The following is a 14,288-nucleotide window of genomic DNA, read 5'->3' on the forward strand; positions in this document are numbered from 1 at the left end:
ATACCCCTATCGTTGTTCGTTTTTTCGGTTGGAGATTTTCATTAGGAAAGTTTAGTCAGTGTTAGGCTGTTAGCCGCGTTTTCTTCAGGGTATGAATAGGTCTAGTTGTTGTATCCTCTGTGATACACTTTTAATATAAGTTTCATCGACGAAACATAAATTTTTTAATTATAATCCCTTCGACCACGAAAAGCACAAATTTATGAATATATTTTTGGTCAAACTTTCAATTTTACAAAATACCATATACTCCTACAATGCACTTTCATAATATCATAGTTACATTCAATTTTACAAACACAGTACAATATAAGACAGTGAAAAACATCAAACGCTTGCAACTTGTAACTCAAGAAAGTGTCTTCTTTGTGATAGCTTTGAGGATAGGCGTACATATAGCTTTAGACTTGCACTTGACAAAATATTTTCATGATAAATAGTAAGCCTGGGAATAACCTTCTGTACCCCAGTACAATGGATTATCTTCCCTAAAAAATAAGAATGGGTATTATGTTGTGGTCTCTGAAATGCAGAGAAAACCTAAGCATATCAGCCACCGAATAGTATTTTTCTCTTACAACAAATCAGCCGTTTCAGCTTTTTAATTTCAACTTTTCAGCCAACTTATAAGTCCAGCCGGCTTATCAGTAGAATTCATGCACCAAGTACCAGGTAAAAAAAATATATAATTGGCAGCCTAGGTTAGATCTTGGCATGTGAAACTTGACTGTGGTCAAAAGAAGAAAGACATCAAATAAAAAAATTATACAATTCTGTGTTCAAAATTAACAAAAAAATATTTAGTCAGTTAACAGCATCATGATATCAAGCCCCCAACGAACTGAACTCGGAATCTCTACACACCATGCGAAAATTTAAAGCATGAGAGTCCCATGCTGCCCGAAATAACTAAAGATCAACAACAATGGATGTGACCCATAGGCCAAGGGTATTCAACAGTGTGAATCCAGCCAGGAAATGATGTCGTTAATTGCGGTTGAAATCCGGTCGTCTGGCTCTCCCTCTAAGATTGAGTGGTAACTACCTTCATAGAGCTTCAGGGTCTTGTCTTTCGTGCTAGCTTTCTCATACAGAAATTTGCTTACGTGAGGATCTGTTACCATGTCTGCGGCTCCATGAAGAATCAGCAATGGGGAGGAGATCTATAGAAATATCAAATGTGTCAGAAATGTTTTTCTTTAGGTACTTCTACAATGAGTAGAAATGCAGTGGTTGCATGACTTGCATTGGATCATGTTTAAACAATATAAAACAAGAAATCCAAATCCATGAGAAACAAGTGCAAGTGATAGTTACCTTCTCCAACTGTGATTCAATATCCTTTGTAGCCTTCAGAAGTTCAACTGCTGTTCTTAATCTCATTTGGTCGGAATATGAGATGGCATTGTACTCAGCCTGAAAAATGAAAATAGCAAGGTAAATATCTTAAATATTTCAACCAGCAGTGCTGTATCGAACTATTGATTCATTTTCTAGAGGTAACATAAACTATTACTAGAAGGTTGTGACAAACAAGGCAAATTGTACGAGAATGTGGAGTTCCATATTGAACAAGAGAAGAGAGACAAACCACAAATCTCACATGGATAATAGGATACATGCTAGATGATACATTACTTTCAAGCAAACCAAGTTGAATATAAGCACAGGAGACTCTGCAAGAAACTTACTACTTTTCTTTTCCTTGGGTCTCTAAATGCCAAATCTCCTATATCTTTCTGCGGAAATAACTTCGCTTCAGGGAGAAGACATGACAATATGTTCAGGGCCTTCAATACTGGTGCGGGTGGTGTTACCTCTTCTGAAATCTTGCCAAAAAGAAGTCAGCCTCAGAAAACAGGTTACTGAACAAGAATGAGAACAGAAAATAAATCAAGTACGTATATCCTTGGGCTTGAAAAACATGCCAACATACTTCAAAGAAAGACCCCAATACAAGTCGCTAGTTGTTTATGACAGATAAGTAAATAAAACTTAGGTGATTTCTTCATGCATGCTACAGATTAGTTGTGATATATTGCAGCAAAGCTGGACATATGCTACGACTGCAACTAAAATTAAAATTGGCATGGACTTTGCAGTTATTAGTACCCATGCAATAAAATTGTTTGACAAACATGTGAATGGGAAGTCATTTCTTGTTCAGTTGTTTCCCATTCACAGTGCACTATTTCCCCACCTACTGTGAACTACACAGCCAGTCACCCACATCTGTGTGCAAGTCATGATCAGAGTGCTAGTGGACACTTGAAATTATGCAGCTTATACTAGTACAAACAAAAGAATGCAGTTATGTGATCACCAGATTTGATTAGTATACTCAGTAGTTTGAGAAATACCTTGCACATAGGCGCAACAAGAAGCACGCCATCCCATTCTTTTTGTTGCTTCAAGTGTACTTTCAGGGCAACTGCACCTCCCATTGACTGCCCCAAGAGAAAGTGCGGCAGCTCACACACTTCCTTCATGCCTGAACATTAATAATCACTATATCATGATGCAAATAATATATCATTACATAATATATCTGCTATTGGCTACAGAAGATAAGCCAATAAAACCTCTTATTCGTGCATACTGTTCAATGACATGGTCCACCATTCCATCAAAGCTTGCAATGTAGCCATGCAGACCATATGACAAGCCAAAACCAGGGTAATCCATAGCATACACTGCATATCCAGCAGCAGCAATCCTCTTAGCAACCCCTGGTATTTTCAAGCTTGTTAATAGACATGCAGGCAAAGGAATGTTAAACACAAAGTAAAACATGACAGAACAGGGTAATGTCACCTTCAAAAAAGAAAGTGCAGGTATCCCCATATCCATGGCAGAAGAAAAGTGCAGCCTTTGTGGCAGTGCCCTCTCTTGGCAGCCAGCTCTTCCAGAATATTTCAACTCCCTTTGAATTTTTCTCATAATTCTGCAGAAACAAGTAGTATCAATACCCAAAGCAAGGAAAGAAGCCCTTGAACAGTTACTTCAGGATTTAAACTTCCTGCTGATCTGTTAGTATCACTCAAAGGCTAACTGTCTACAAGTAAATTAATTTGGGTTATTAGTTAATGTGGCAATGGCAACATCATGTCACTCCCTATCTCTGTAAAGTTCTGCTTGCTGAATACATCACGAGCTTGTGCAGTGACTCAAAATATCTACCATTTAATGGATGTCATGATCCCAACTTTTCCAGCAGAAATTGTACTTGTGCTACATGTATTGCATATTTGCGAGGGTACTACACAACTACTTGAACCAAATGGAAAGCAAGGTCAATTCAGAAATTCCATCATGTCCCTACCTCTTCCATATGGATTTCCTTGGGAGCCATCTGCAAAATGAAAAGCATGATAGAGGAAGTGAGAAAACGGGCCAACTGATATTGTATGAATCCAGTATTACAAGGCTACCGATCGGAACTAAAAAACTCGTGCAGATGGTTATGTTTTCAATATCATCCGTTAAATTTTATGTTTACTAATTGGTAAAGCAGATTAAGTTAGATGAGGCAATATGAAGACTTCAATCGAACCCATCTCTCTCAGATGGCACGAGGATACTGCAAATTGCACATTGAAGAACAGGGCTGCCCACACGTACACGTCATCCTTATTGCCTCCATTGCGATACTGCTAATTTTGTTGTGCTTGCAGCGGCACGCAGGAACTAGAGATACGCATATCAACGCATATCAATAGAACAAATCCTACCAGTTGAGGAGTAATTTCTGCTCGACCACCTGGCCACCTTTAATGAGGTGGCAACTGGCAAGCGTCGAATTCGACCATTTCCCGAGTGCTAATTTTGACAGTTTGAGACCTCTTGCTACAGCTACAGCGTAGGAAACCCAATCATGCGATGAGCGACGGGGCACACGAACCTTGAAGAGGCAGTGGTCGAGGTTGGGGAGCACGGGCGCGAAGGCGGCCCGCACCCGGCGCCGCGCGGGGGCCCAGTCCAGGCACTGCGCCGCGGCGGCCCTCAGCTCGTCGCTCGCGCCTTCCAGCGCCCGCGCGCGCTGCGCGCCCTTGGCCGTGGCGGCCGCGATCACGGCGGCGCGCCTCCCCGGGCGAGGCGGCGCCACCGCGGCGCCGCGCGGGCCGGACCCCGCGATCCGGTGCGAGATCGCCGCCATGCGAGCCGCGCTGCTCGGCCGGCCTGTTGATCGGTGGTGTGGCAGGCGCACGTGCTGGGGCGCTCTGCTTGAGAGGGAATTTTTCGCGTGGCGTTGCCCGTGGGAGTGGGCAGGTCGTGGGCTCGTGGGTGCTTGTCTTGTCCCGTTGTCCGGGAGTTGGCCGCTCCGCCGCTCGGGAGTGGGGACGCCGGCTCGGAGAGGCCTGTTTGACTTTGACCCCTCCGCCTCCGCGTCGCCGTGCGACTTGTGAGTTGTGAGCAAACTGAGCAAGAACAGCAAGTGCGTCATGTTTGGGCTAGAAAATGGGCCGTGCAGCTGATTGTTTGTTTGGTCTAAAATGGGGATGGGCTAAGCTACAGAAAGCCCATCATCGTGGTGTCTGCTCAAATCTCCCTGTGGGCTATCGGACAAGGATTTCGCTCGTCCATTCGACTTACCATTCTCTGCACGCCAATCCTATTCGGCCTTCCGGAAGCCAGTATCTTATGTGGCTTCCGGTGGTTTAAGTGCACATCAGATGGACCGTCCCATCTCCTCTCCTCCCCCGTGCGCCCTAGCTTCTGCGTGTCCTCACGCGCCGCCACCGCCGTTCCTCCGATGCTCGAGGTCGAAGGGGTGGGCAATGGTGGTCAAGGTCGAGGGACCTTAGGGTTAGGGTTTTGGAGTGCCGAGGGCTCCAATGCCCACCGGCCTTAGAAGAGTAGGTTGGCAGTGGGGGAGGGGGAGGGGAGCTAGAGGAGGTGGTGGGTTGGCTGGCTGCGGAGGCAAGGTGGCGCGGGAGCACTGCCACCTAGGTGGGTGGCCATCCGGTGGGCAGTGGCTGGTGGCGGGGTGAGGAGGAGCGTTGGATTAGGTGGAGGTGGCGGCGGGGAGGGGAAGCCTAGGGAAGAAGAAGGTGGCTATTCGGTGGAAGGGGCCAGCGGTGAGGGTGAGGAGGAGCGCCACCGGGTGGGTTGGAGAAGGGGCGGGCGGTGGAGTCTGGGGAAGAAAAGGAAGCGGTAGGGAAGATGGAGGCGGTTGTGGGCTTAATGGGTCTCTAAGGGTGTGTTTGGATGGAGGGACAGGTCGGGACAGAGTCATCCTTTTTTGATGTGTTTGGTTGGTAGTCACAGGGGATGGAACGATCACATATAGGGGGGCGGTGCAGTCTAGGGAAGAAGAGGAAGCGGTGGGAAAGATGGAGACGGTTGTGGGTTTAATAGGTCTCTAAACCATCCTCTCTATCCGCCATACGGAAGCTAGATAGGAGCCCTCTTTTCTGCAGGGTGTGCTGTTGTCACGTGTACTAGCTCGTTCAAAACCCTAATATATTTAAGAACAGGGGAAATACATTTTTAATAAGTGTGTTCGCTGTAGTCCGAAAAATAAAACCTCGTCAGTATGCGCAACTTGTTGACAGGTGCCGATGAAGGCACAATACAAACCCTCTGATGAAATATGCAGCGTTTGTCTGTGTTTGCTGTGCTGCTAGCTTGAGTAGCGCGGCTCAACGTGCCCGCACATCCTCACCTGATCCGTTCGTTTTCTAGCGGCGCGTGTTGCTAAACAATTGGCCATTTGGCAACGATTGATGCGAATGTTCGCTTTTGTTCTTAATCGATCTCCTCTCAATCAACTCGACAAAACGGACATGAGATCGGCGGCCGTCTAACAGGCAGCGGCAGGTGAAAAGGAGCGAATCTAACCGGGGACTAATCAACGTTGCTTAATCAATTTATATATGGTTGAGAAACTCATGTAATTTATCTACCGTTTGTACGGGATGTTTGGATCCGGATTAAAATTCACATCACATCGAATATTTGAAGGTTAATTAGGAGGACTAAACATGAGCTAATTATAAAACTAATTACACAGATGGAGGCTAATTCCCGAGATGAATCTATTAAGCCTAATTAATCCATCATTAGCACATATTTACGGTAGCACCACATTGTCAAATCATGGACTAATTAGGCTTAATAGATTCGTCTCGCAAATTAGCCTCCATCTGTGCAATTGATTTTGTAATTAGTTTATATTTAATACTTCTAATTGGTATCTAAATATTCGATGTGATAAAAATTTTAGGAGCTCCTAAAGAACCAAACGGAGCCGTCGTATACTTGCTGGACTAAGCTGCGCGGCCGCAGAAAGCATGCGTAGCTCCTCCCTTTGGTAGGTGGACTTCACCATGCATTGCATGGCAGTGTTAACTTTCTGCCGGAGAAGACGAAAATGGCACGATCGATGAGGTGTTGAGCTTGAAGACCGGAAAGTGGGGGCCCGGCTGGGAGCGACCGATAACAGCTACGAAAAAAAGACACGCTCGCGAGCTGGTGGTGGCGCTTACAACTACGTAATTGACATCGTCTCTGGTGATCATCTCTCCAAGACTCCAACCGGGCCACCCTCGTACTACGTACTATGTTCACGCAACCACGCCGCGTCGTATGATGCTCAGCTCAGCTCATATAGCTAGGCTGATCGAGCTGACAGATTAAAAAGCCAGCGCGTCCCTGTCCGCACTTCCCAGCGTCACCTTCGCGAGCCGGGAAACCGGCCAACGCATCGCCAGATGACGACGGCGAGCTCGGCGCTGCTGAATTTGTTGTGCTGTACGAACAGATCAAGCTCTCCAACGATCGGCGCCCGTCAGCATATACGTTATATACTTCCTCCGTTTCAAATTGTAAGTCATTATTTTATATTTGATCAAAATTATAAAGATGATAAAAAAGATTTATGGTACCAAATAGATATACTATGAAAATATATTTAATGAAGAAACTAATGGTACTTATTTGATATCATGAATGTTAGTACTGTATTATATATATTTGGTCAAACTTGATATGTTCTGACTCTCCAGAAAAGTTAGAATGACTTATAATTTGGAACGAAGGAAGTATAAGTTTTCGTTAATTTATGTTGCTTGATGTGACCAACTGCTATGTGAGAGCAAAGCTAGCACTACAGGATCTGAAAAATGCATGCTAATTAGTTTATGGTGCTCTGATGTGACCATCTGCTATGTGAGAGTAGTATTTTAGATACTATCACCAGTCAATAATGTATAACGTTCCAGACAAAGAAAATAAGCTAAGAAAATAGATTGTTTTCATGGTCTGAAGCGTCGTCCTGTGACTGAATGAAGGTAATAATTAACTCAAGAGGAAAAGTTTTTTTTTAAAGAAAACTACGGCAGCCACGTCATCCCGGAACTTTTATTTCCAAAGCAATTTCCAGTGCGGAAATTAACTGCATGAAAAACATCGACTGTGGCTCGACGGATCACAATTTTAAGCGGTGCCCGGGACCAAAATGATGAGATAGGAGTACACACATATGATAAGATTGGCTAAATAGCGATTCCTTTAAAGGGTACAGAATAAGAATAGATTAATAAAAAGGACCTCATGTCACCTAGCTAGGGAATTCTTATGCCCTTCTGTGTTCCACGTTATTTTCCCTTTTTATTGGGAGTTTTAGTTATTATATCACTCGGAATGTTTCTTTTGTCTTTTCCTTGTAATTCATGCATTTCTCGTGCCTTCTTCGCGCATGGTAAATTAATTTCTCAGAATATGTAAATTAAATGGTCGGCCATGATATATATTTGAACTCACCCAAGACAAATCTTGAAAGAAACTGGGGACTTACCATATTTCAATTAGAGATTAGGAAGTAGACTATATGTTGGTCCATTTTGTAATTTAAACGTTCATTGAATTGTTAAATTAATTCCAAGTTCTTGCTGATCTGATAGTTTGGTTTCTTTTTCTATATATACAAGTGCATATGGCAACCGTCGAGTGCTTCTAGACTTCTAGCTAGCTACGCAATAACGATATGAGCTCATCTCCTAAACAACTAGTAGCAAATACATCACTGATCACAAAATGACAAGACTACACTAGGTGATATCATCTAATGCGTTCTCTTGTTAGAAGGGATGCGGAACTCGGCATATACGATCAGCTTCATCAGTTCAGTTCTCCGATCGATCCCTCACTCGCTTCAATTGTTAATTTGAAGTAAGATTGATGATAGACAAAATTATAGAGAAAAATAAATTAAAAAAGAGCCAAGCAAACCAGGACAGCAGACCTGGATGCTATCAGCCACAAAGGAAAATATATGTAGAGGGTGATTGATCCGATCACTAGAGTGAAAATATATAGTTACTTCAGTACATGCTCATCATCTTAATTAAAGTATCTGAAGACACATAGTATACCTTACTGAAGCCGTCACAGCTCTATCATTCTGTCTCGCTGAAAGCTACTAGTGTAGCAATTGACTCAACCATGCATGCATGACCTTAAATAGTAATTTTCCAAATTACTTTACTTATTTATTTGATTTATCCATCGTCATCGTCGAAACATGTTAATTGAATTGATTAGCATGCTTATGCTTGTGGTAGTCGTCATCCTAACAAATTATCACCCTTGATGCATGCCCATAGTAGAATAGTACTTGCGTTGGTATTTGATCATCATGGCATATTTAATTTGGTGAAACACTCAGCCAGCAATTAAGACGGGTCACCATCACCGTGATGGCCAGCTTTTCGTGCTGGAGGGTTTTAGCCTTTTAGGCATTTCCTGATGGACTATAGTTGTAATTTGTAAATTTGTTTTTTTGTGGTGCATCAACACGTTAAAAACTTCACCTAGACATATTTCATTTCTTGGTACCAAACATATGTCAATGAAGAAGTGATCAGGGCTTCCATTGTATTAGAGGATGATACAGCTATATGCATTGGGGAAAAAAAATTGCATGCCTGTCAAGAAAAAGTAAAAATTTTGAACTATCTATCCATTGCTCGCTCTAAGAGCTCACACAAAGTTGGTAGAAGTGGAGGCGGAATTGATGTGGCTCCTAGTATTTATTCGTTCATCTGTTATATATATGCTAAAAAAGTGCGTGCTTGTAAGGTCGCACATCAAACTGACATGCACCGGCGCATCATCTGGATGGAGGGATGAACGATGAGGGCTAATGTGGTGGCATATGATTCCAGAGAGCGACGCACAATGTCCGGATGGTACGTATTCCGCGGACACACCACAAAACACTGCGGAGAGGGATCGGAATTCAGATTAAAGGCCTCACACTCACAGTGCAATGTCGAGGGAATCACTCGGCGAAAGAAAGGTGAAAGCTTGCAGCATGATTGGCAATCAGATAATCTGTCCAATTAAACTAGCCTTTGAATCCCAACGTACTCCAACAGCTTGCATGCATTTGCACGTACTTGTGGTACGGACCGGACCATTTCAATTTGTGGACAAAGAAATCCCTGGGAGAAACAAAGCCAAATGGCTATGATCGCATCTTTGCGCGCAGTCTTGCAAATCATTGCTCATCTCATTTACGTCTCCTAGTGAATAACAGAGATAAAATCTAGACAAGTTTTTTCCCCCCTTTGTATCCTTGAGACCCGGCCTTTAAAAAGGTAAAGTTTGTGTACTGTGCACCTTTAAATCTTTTCTGTGTTACAGAGAAAAAAAACCCACCTTTACGCGTGTGGCTTGGCAAGGCATATATCTTCGGAGGCTAATACGACAAGAGAAGTAGTGTCACTTTTAAGTTTTTGCAAGAGCATTTGCGCATCTCCTAAATACAAATCTCCTACGAGATGAAACAAGTTGACACAGACTATTTTGATATGGACATGGACCAAACATATCCGCAAAAAAAATGGACCAAACAATGTCATAAATGCATATATGCTATATACTATTTTTTGGACAGAAAGGAAAACCAATAACCCATGCAAGCATATCATGCAGTATAAGTTTCATGAATATATCCATCGATCCAGATAACAAACAAGAATAAACGTGAACTTAATAGTCAACCTCAAAATAAAAGGGTCCTTTTTCCAAACTTGAAGAGTAACAGGCTGTGTTCTTCTATCTAATCTTTCATCTGATAAAAAATTTCCAGGATTTTGAACAGCGAAAAGATGTGCACCTTTTTTCCCAACAGATTGTGGATGCTCACTACGTGAGTGTGGCAACCACACGTAACTCACTACCAACAGAGGTAATAACAAGCCTAAGGCGCGTTGATAAGAGATTCTGTCGTAGTGGTCGGGTACTTGATACACCAATGCATGGTAGCGAAAAAGAGATGGTACTTTTCGTGCAAATGGGGTTCCATTATGCCCTGATGGATCAACTTTTGGTAGCAAAAGGTCGCCTCAACCAATCCTAGAACTCTGGCTTCCAAACCTCCCAAGCTAGCTACACCTAGTATAGTTGCAGTCATAACCATATTCCTAATTCTTCCCCATCAAATCGCATTTTTTATCATGGAGGGGAAGGATAGAGCTCTTTATGCCTGTCTCTTCTCATTCTGAATCTTAATATGCTCGATGGATCTATGCTTTCTTTGTTTCATATTACTAAATTATTCTGGTTGTGTACTTCATTTTACTCCTCTATTTCTTTTTTTCTATTTGATATGCATTTCCTAAATTTTTTTCGCCCATAACACTCATTTGCAACTTTATTTTTTACTGATTAACTAAAAGGTGATGTCTTTTTATGTGTTTGTATGTAAACCAAGAGAACTAGAATGAGCGGCGGCCCAGAGACGACCAACCGCCTATATCCCAACTTCATCTCCTTGACTTCATATTTCTTTACCTGATCTCCAATCCCCCATGTGTGGTCAAATGCACTTTGACCATTTGTTCATTTTCAATTATTCTCCAAATAGCAAGATATGCCATGTGAGTTGACAAAAGGTAGAGTACGAAATTCCGGGCCATAGATGCATGCACGGCTAGGTATCCTCATTCTCCTCCACTTGCAATATGTCTCTAGAAAAGGTTTCCTGAAATGCATTCAGGTTCTCCGCATATGACCCTCCTTTTTCTGCAAGTGCATGAAGTAGTATTTGTTATATTTGGTCCCCATTTTATTTTCTCCCGGGCTCCTTGCACATGTTGATTTTATATATGTTCGTGTTATATATATAACATCCATATTAAATGTTTCACATAAAAGTATTAATTCATTATAACATCGAAGAAGAATAATATTTTAACTCTAAAACAGGAAATAAGAATAAATCGAGGAATCATTCAAGAAAATCGGTATACTTTGTCTTTTCGCAAAAAAAAGAGAGGTTTGCTTCAATTGGCCTTTTTTATAAAATAAAATACTGTTTGCAATAGTTGCAATGAGTTTCTTTTGAAGTCAAAGAAGTACATGTTCACTTTACGAAGTAATGATTAATTTTAATTAAATATAGTCATAGAAATTTGGTTGAACAAAGAAAATAAAAGGCAAAGATAGAGCATTTTGCTACTCATGGTAAGGCGGAGGATCCCTTAATTATTTTCTTAATGGAGGACTACACTCATATATAATGATTGCTTATGAAGACTTATGTTTAATTTTAAACATGACGGTCAAATACCATACTAAATATTTTAAACAAATTCAGCTGATGCTTAATGCATATTTTCTTCAGTTGCTTCTCAGCTGAGGTTAGTGTGGACTCGGTAGATTATTTTGCTCGTTTCCTGTGTAGCAGGTTGATAAACTAAATGGATTTCTTTGATTTGCTCCATGGTCCTCTTGAAAAAAGCATTTGCTTAGAAAGCAGGCTGGGTCTATGACAGACCCGATTCTCGAAGAAATCTAGCTAGTATATCATGGATTCATGGTACGTTTGGAGTCAGGACCGGTGCATATGCAATGAGAAACCAATGTACCTAGGGTTACTGCAGATTGAATATGGAGAAAAATAAAGGTCGAGCAAATCTATGGTTAGATATCAATATTCGGCTAGGCCATAATAATGCCGAGAACCCTGCAACTGAACAAGAACACAGCAGTCTTGGATGGCAAGCAATGCATGCTAGACCCCCCAGACAATGAACCTCAATATGTGGGAATCAACGTGTGTGCAACTTTACCCGCAAAAAAACGTGCGTGCAACTTGCATGCAAGATGGACCTGAAATAATAAGAAGAACTTGCATGCAAGATGGAGAAATGTCCACTATATCCCCTACATGCTACTCCAATTTAGGCCCCTTTTCTAGTCGAAAAAAAAAGGCCCTTTTTATTGAGTCTGTACAGTCCCATGGTAATAATATGAAAGGAAATTCTGAGGCAAGTTTGCTTGAATATAATAACACTTCAACATGACTGTACTTAAAGGATATATATATATATATATATATATATATATATATATATATATATATATATAAATAGAGACATCGCTATAAAAACGGACGTCCTAAAGCAAACTGCTTATTAGTTTTGTATGGACGGACGATCCACCCCGAAGTTAATACTACAGTCACAGAGAACCCATCACTAAAAGATAAGTGCTGTCAGTAGGAAATTGTAAGCTATGCGGTCTACCCTCTATTCCTCTACCTTATCCGTGATGCCGCTCACAATGCATAATGAGGCTACAGGGTAGGGACCTATTTATATACTCCACTTCCAGATGTAACAAATATTCCATCTGTGTTCCGGAGAAATCCGTGTGACTCCTAAACCATGTCACCAACCACGATCACAGGTCAGTTTAATGAGTCTAAAATATATTAGTCCCTAGCACACATATGTGAGTCATGTGCCATGATCAGTTGTATATATGAGATCAATTCCAATCTGATCATGTGGGCTAACAGCATGCAGAGCCGATCTTGCAAAACAAACCCAGCTCTTTCGTCGCGTTGTACCCGGGTCATACATGTACGTACATAATAAACAGTCCAGTAGAGTCGATCTCAACTTGTTCCTCTACTGTATTCCAGCACAAACGTCCTCGGCACCTCGAGTACAACTTGAGGAGTTAGATTCCGCATCAATAATTCCCTTGTCACTCGCATCAATAAATAATTCCACGTTGAGATGAATATATATTGACCATAATATATGATATGAAATAAATGTTGGTAGCTACAAATAAAAAAACCAACACTGTCCTCCCAAAAGTCCAGAGACCTTTTACACAGTACAGTATCAGACCAGGGACCTTTCCGTCGCCCATTTTCCCTAGCGCTGAGAATGGCAAAACTGCTGCCGTCGAGCTTGTGCAGAAACCACTAGGCAGTGGCCAGTGGCATCGCGGGGCTGAGCAAGTCCGTCCCATAAATGAATATTGAGCTGAGTAGGAGTAATACTAGTGGCACCTGACCGGACCATCCTAACGACGCAGAAGCCACGAGAAAAATGAGGAGAGCATCCTCAGCTCAGCGCGCCAGTGATCAGGCAGCAGCTAGCCTGCTGGCCTGCTGCCGCCCGCCCCTGCCTGCGGTAGGCGGCAGCCAGAACAAGAGCGCTGCGTCTGCGCGCGCCCTTGCCCCCAGACCCCAGCAAACAGCGACGACGGCGGCACGGAAACACGGGCACGTACGGGAGACCTGCAGGTTGCAGCACATTGGATTGGAGAGCAGGAGGCTCGTTTTCATTTGACAGGAGAATCCGTTCTCTCGTACGTGCCCTACCGAAACCGAAACCGAAACGCGTTGCAAGCTGGGCGGCTACCCCGCGAACGCAGGACCCTGGGCTGTTTGCATGGGGCAAGCTTCTCCCAAGTTCATGCTCACAGATCGCGTTACGAACACGCGTCCCTTTCGTTGCACTGAGGAGATTATCTCGTGCACAGAAACAAAAAGACGGTGGGCATGATGGCAAGAGGACACAGAGGGATGGGGGAGCAAACGAACGGTGGTATGCTCAGCAGACACGGAAAGGAACGTCGTTGCCGAAAGGCAGGGGGCTTGAGACCAGGTCGTGCAGCCGCAGGCCGAAGCACACTGCCGAGCGTACATCAGGTGTTCGGCCATGATCCTCATCACCTATATATACTTTTGCGGGGGTGTTTTTTTTCTTTGTTTCAAACACATTGCCGTGTCTCTCTGGCAAACCATGCCAAAGTAAATGTCCGCACTGCGTTAAAAAAAACATGTCGGAGTGTAGCCAACAGTTTATTGGTCATATCTTAGGTAGTAAGGCTTAATTAAGATATAAATCTATCTTCTTGTTCTTACCGTAGGACAGTGGAAAATATTTTCCTTTTGTTTTAGGAAATTCGGGAGCATTTCATTTCAATAGAGGACATTTTTCATACGTCAAACAAGCCCATGACTCAATATAAAAGAA

The 14,288-nt window shown here is 42.7% G+C and overlaps 1 protein-coding gene across 1 annotated transcript; it reads right to left on the reverse strand.

The window, feature by feature from the left end:
* Positions 1–723: 723 nt before the first annotated feature.
* Positions 724–4,323, reverse strand: LOC101766943 (caffeoylshikimate esterase). Its single transcript, XM_004969538.3, has 8 exons — positions 3,902–4,323; positions 3,323–3,352; positions 2,815–2,944; positions 2,583–2,729; positions 2,361–2,491; positions 1,692–1,829; positions 1,318–1,416; positions 724–1,163 (listed from the first exon to the last, which is right to left on the reverse strand). Exons 1-8 carry the CDS (start codon positions 4,154–4,156, stop codon positions 954–956), a joined length of 1,140 nt encoding a protein of 379 aa, XP_004969595.1. The 5' UTR covers positions 4,157–4,323; the 3' UTR covers positions 724–953.
* Between the last annotated feature and the right edge of the window lie 9,965 nt (positions 4,324–14,288).

Source organism: Setaria italica, chromosome V, assembly GCF_000263155.2.
Source record: "Setaria italica strain Yugu1 chromosome V, Setaria_italica_v2.0, whole genome shotgun sequence".
NCBI lineage: Eukaryota > Viridiplantae > Streptophyta > Magnoliopsida > Poales > Poaceae > Setaria > Setaria italica.

Bases quoted from the DNA above. Each gene is read 5' to 3' on its own strand.
- LOC101766943 (XM_004969538.3), bottom strand. From the start codon at position 4,156: ATGGCGGCGATCTCGCACCGGATCGCGGGGTCCGGCCCGCGCGGCGCC. The intron at 1,417-1,691 runs GTAAGTTTCTTG...TTCATTTTTCAG, and splicing joins ACCCAAGGAAAAGAAAAGTA to GCTGAGTACAATGCCATCTC. The intron at 1,164-1,317 runs GTAACTATCACT...ATATTTCTATAG, and splicing joins TTGAATCACAGTTGGAGAAG to ATCTCCTCCCCATTGCTGAT.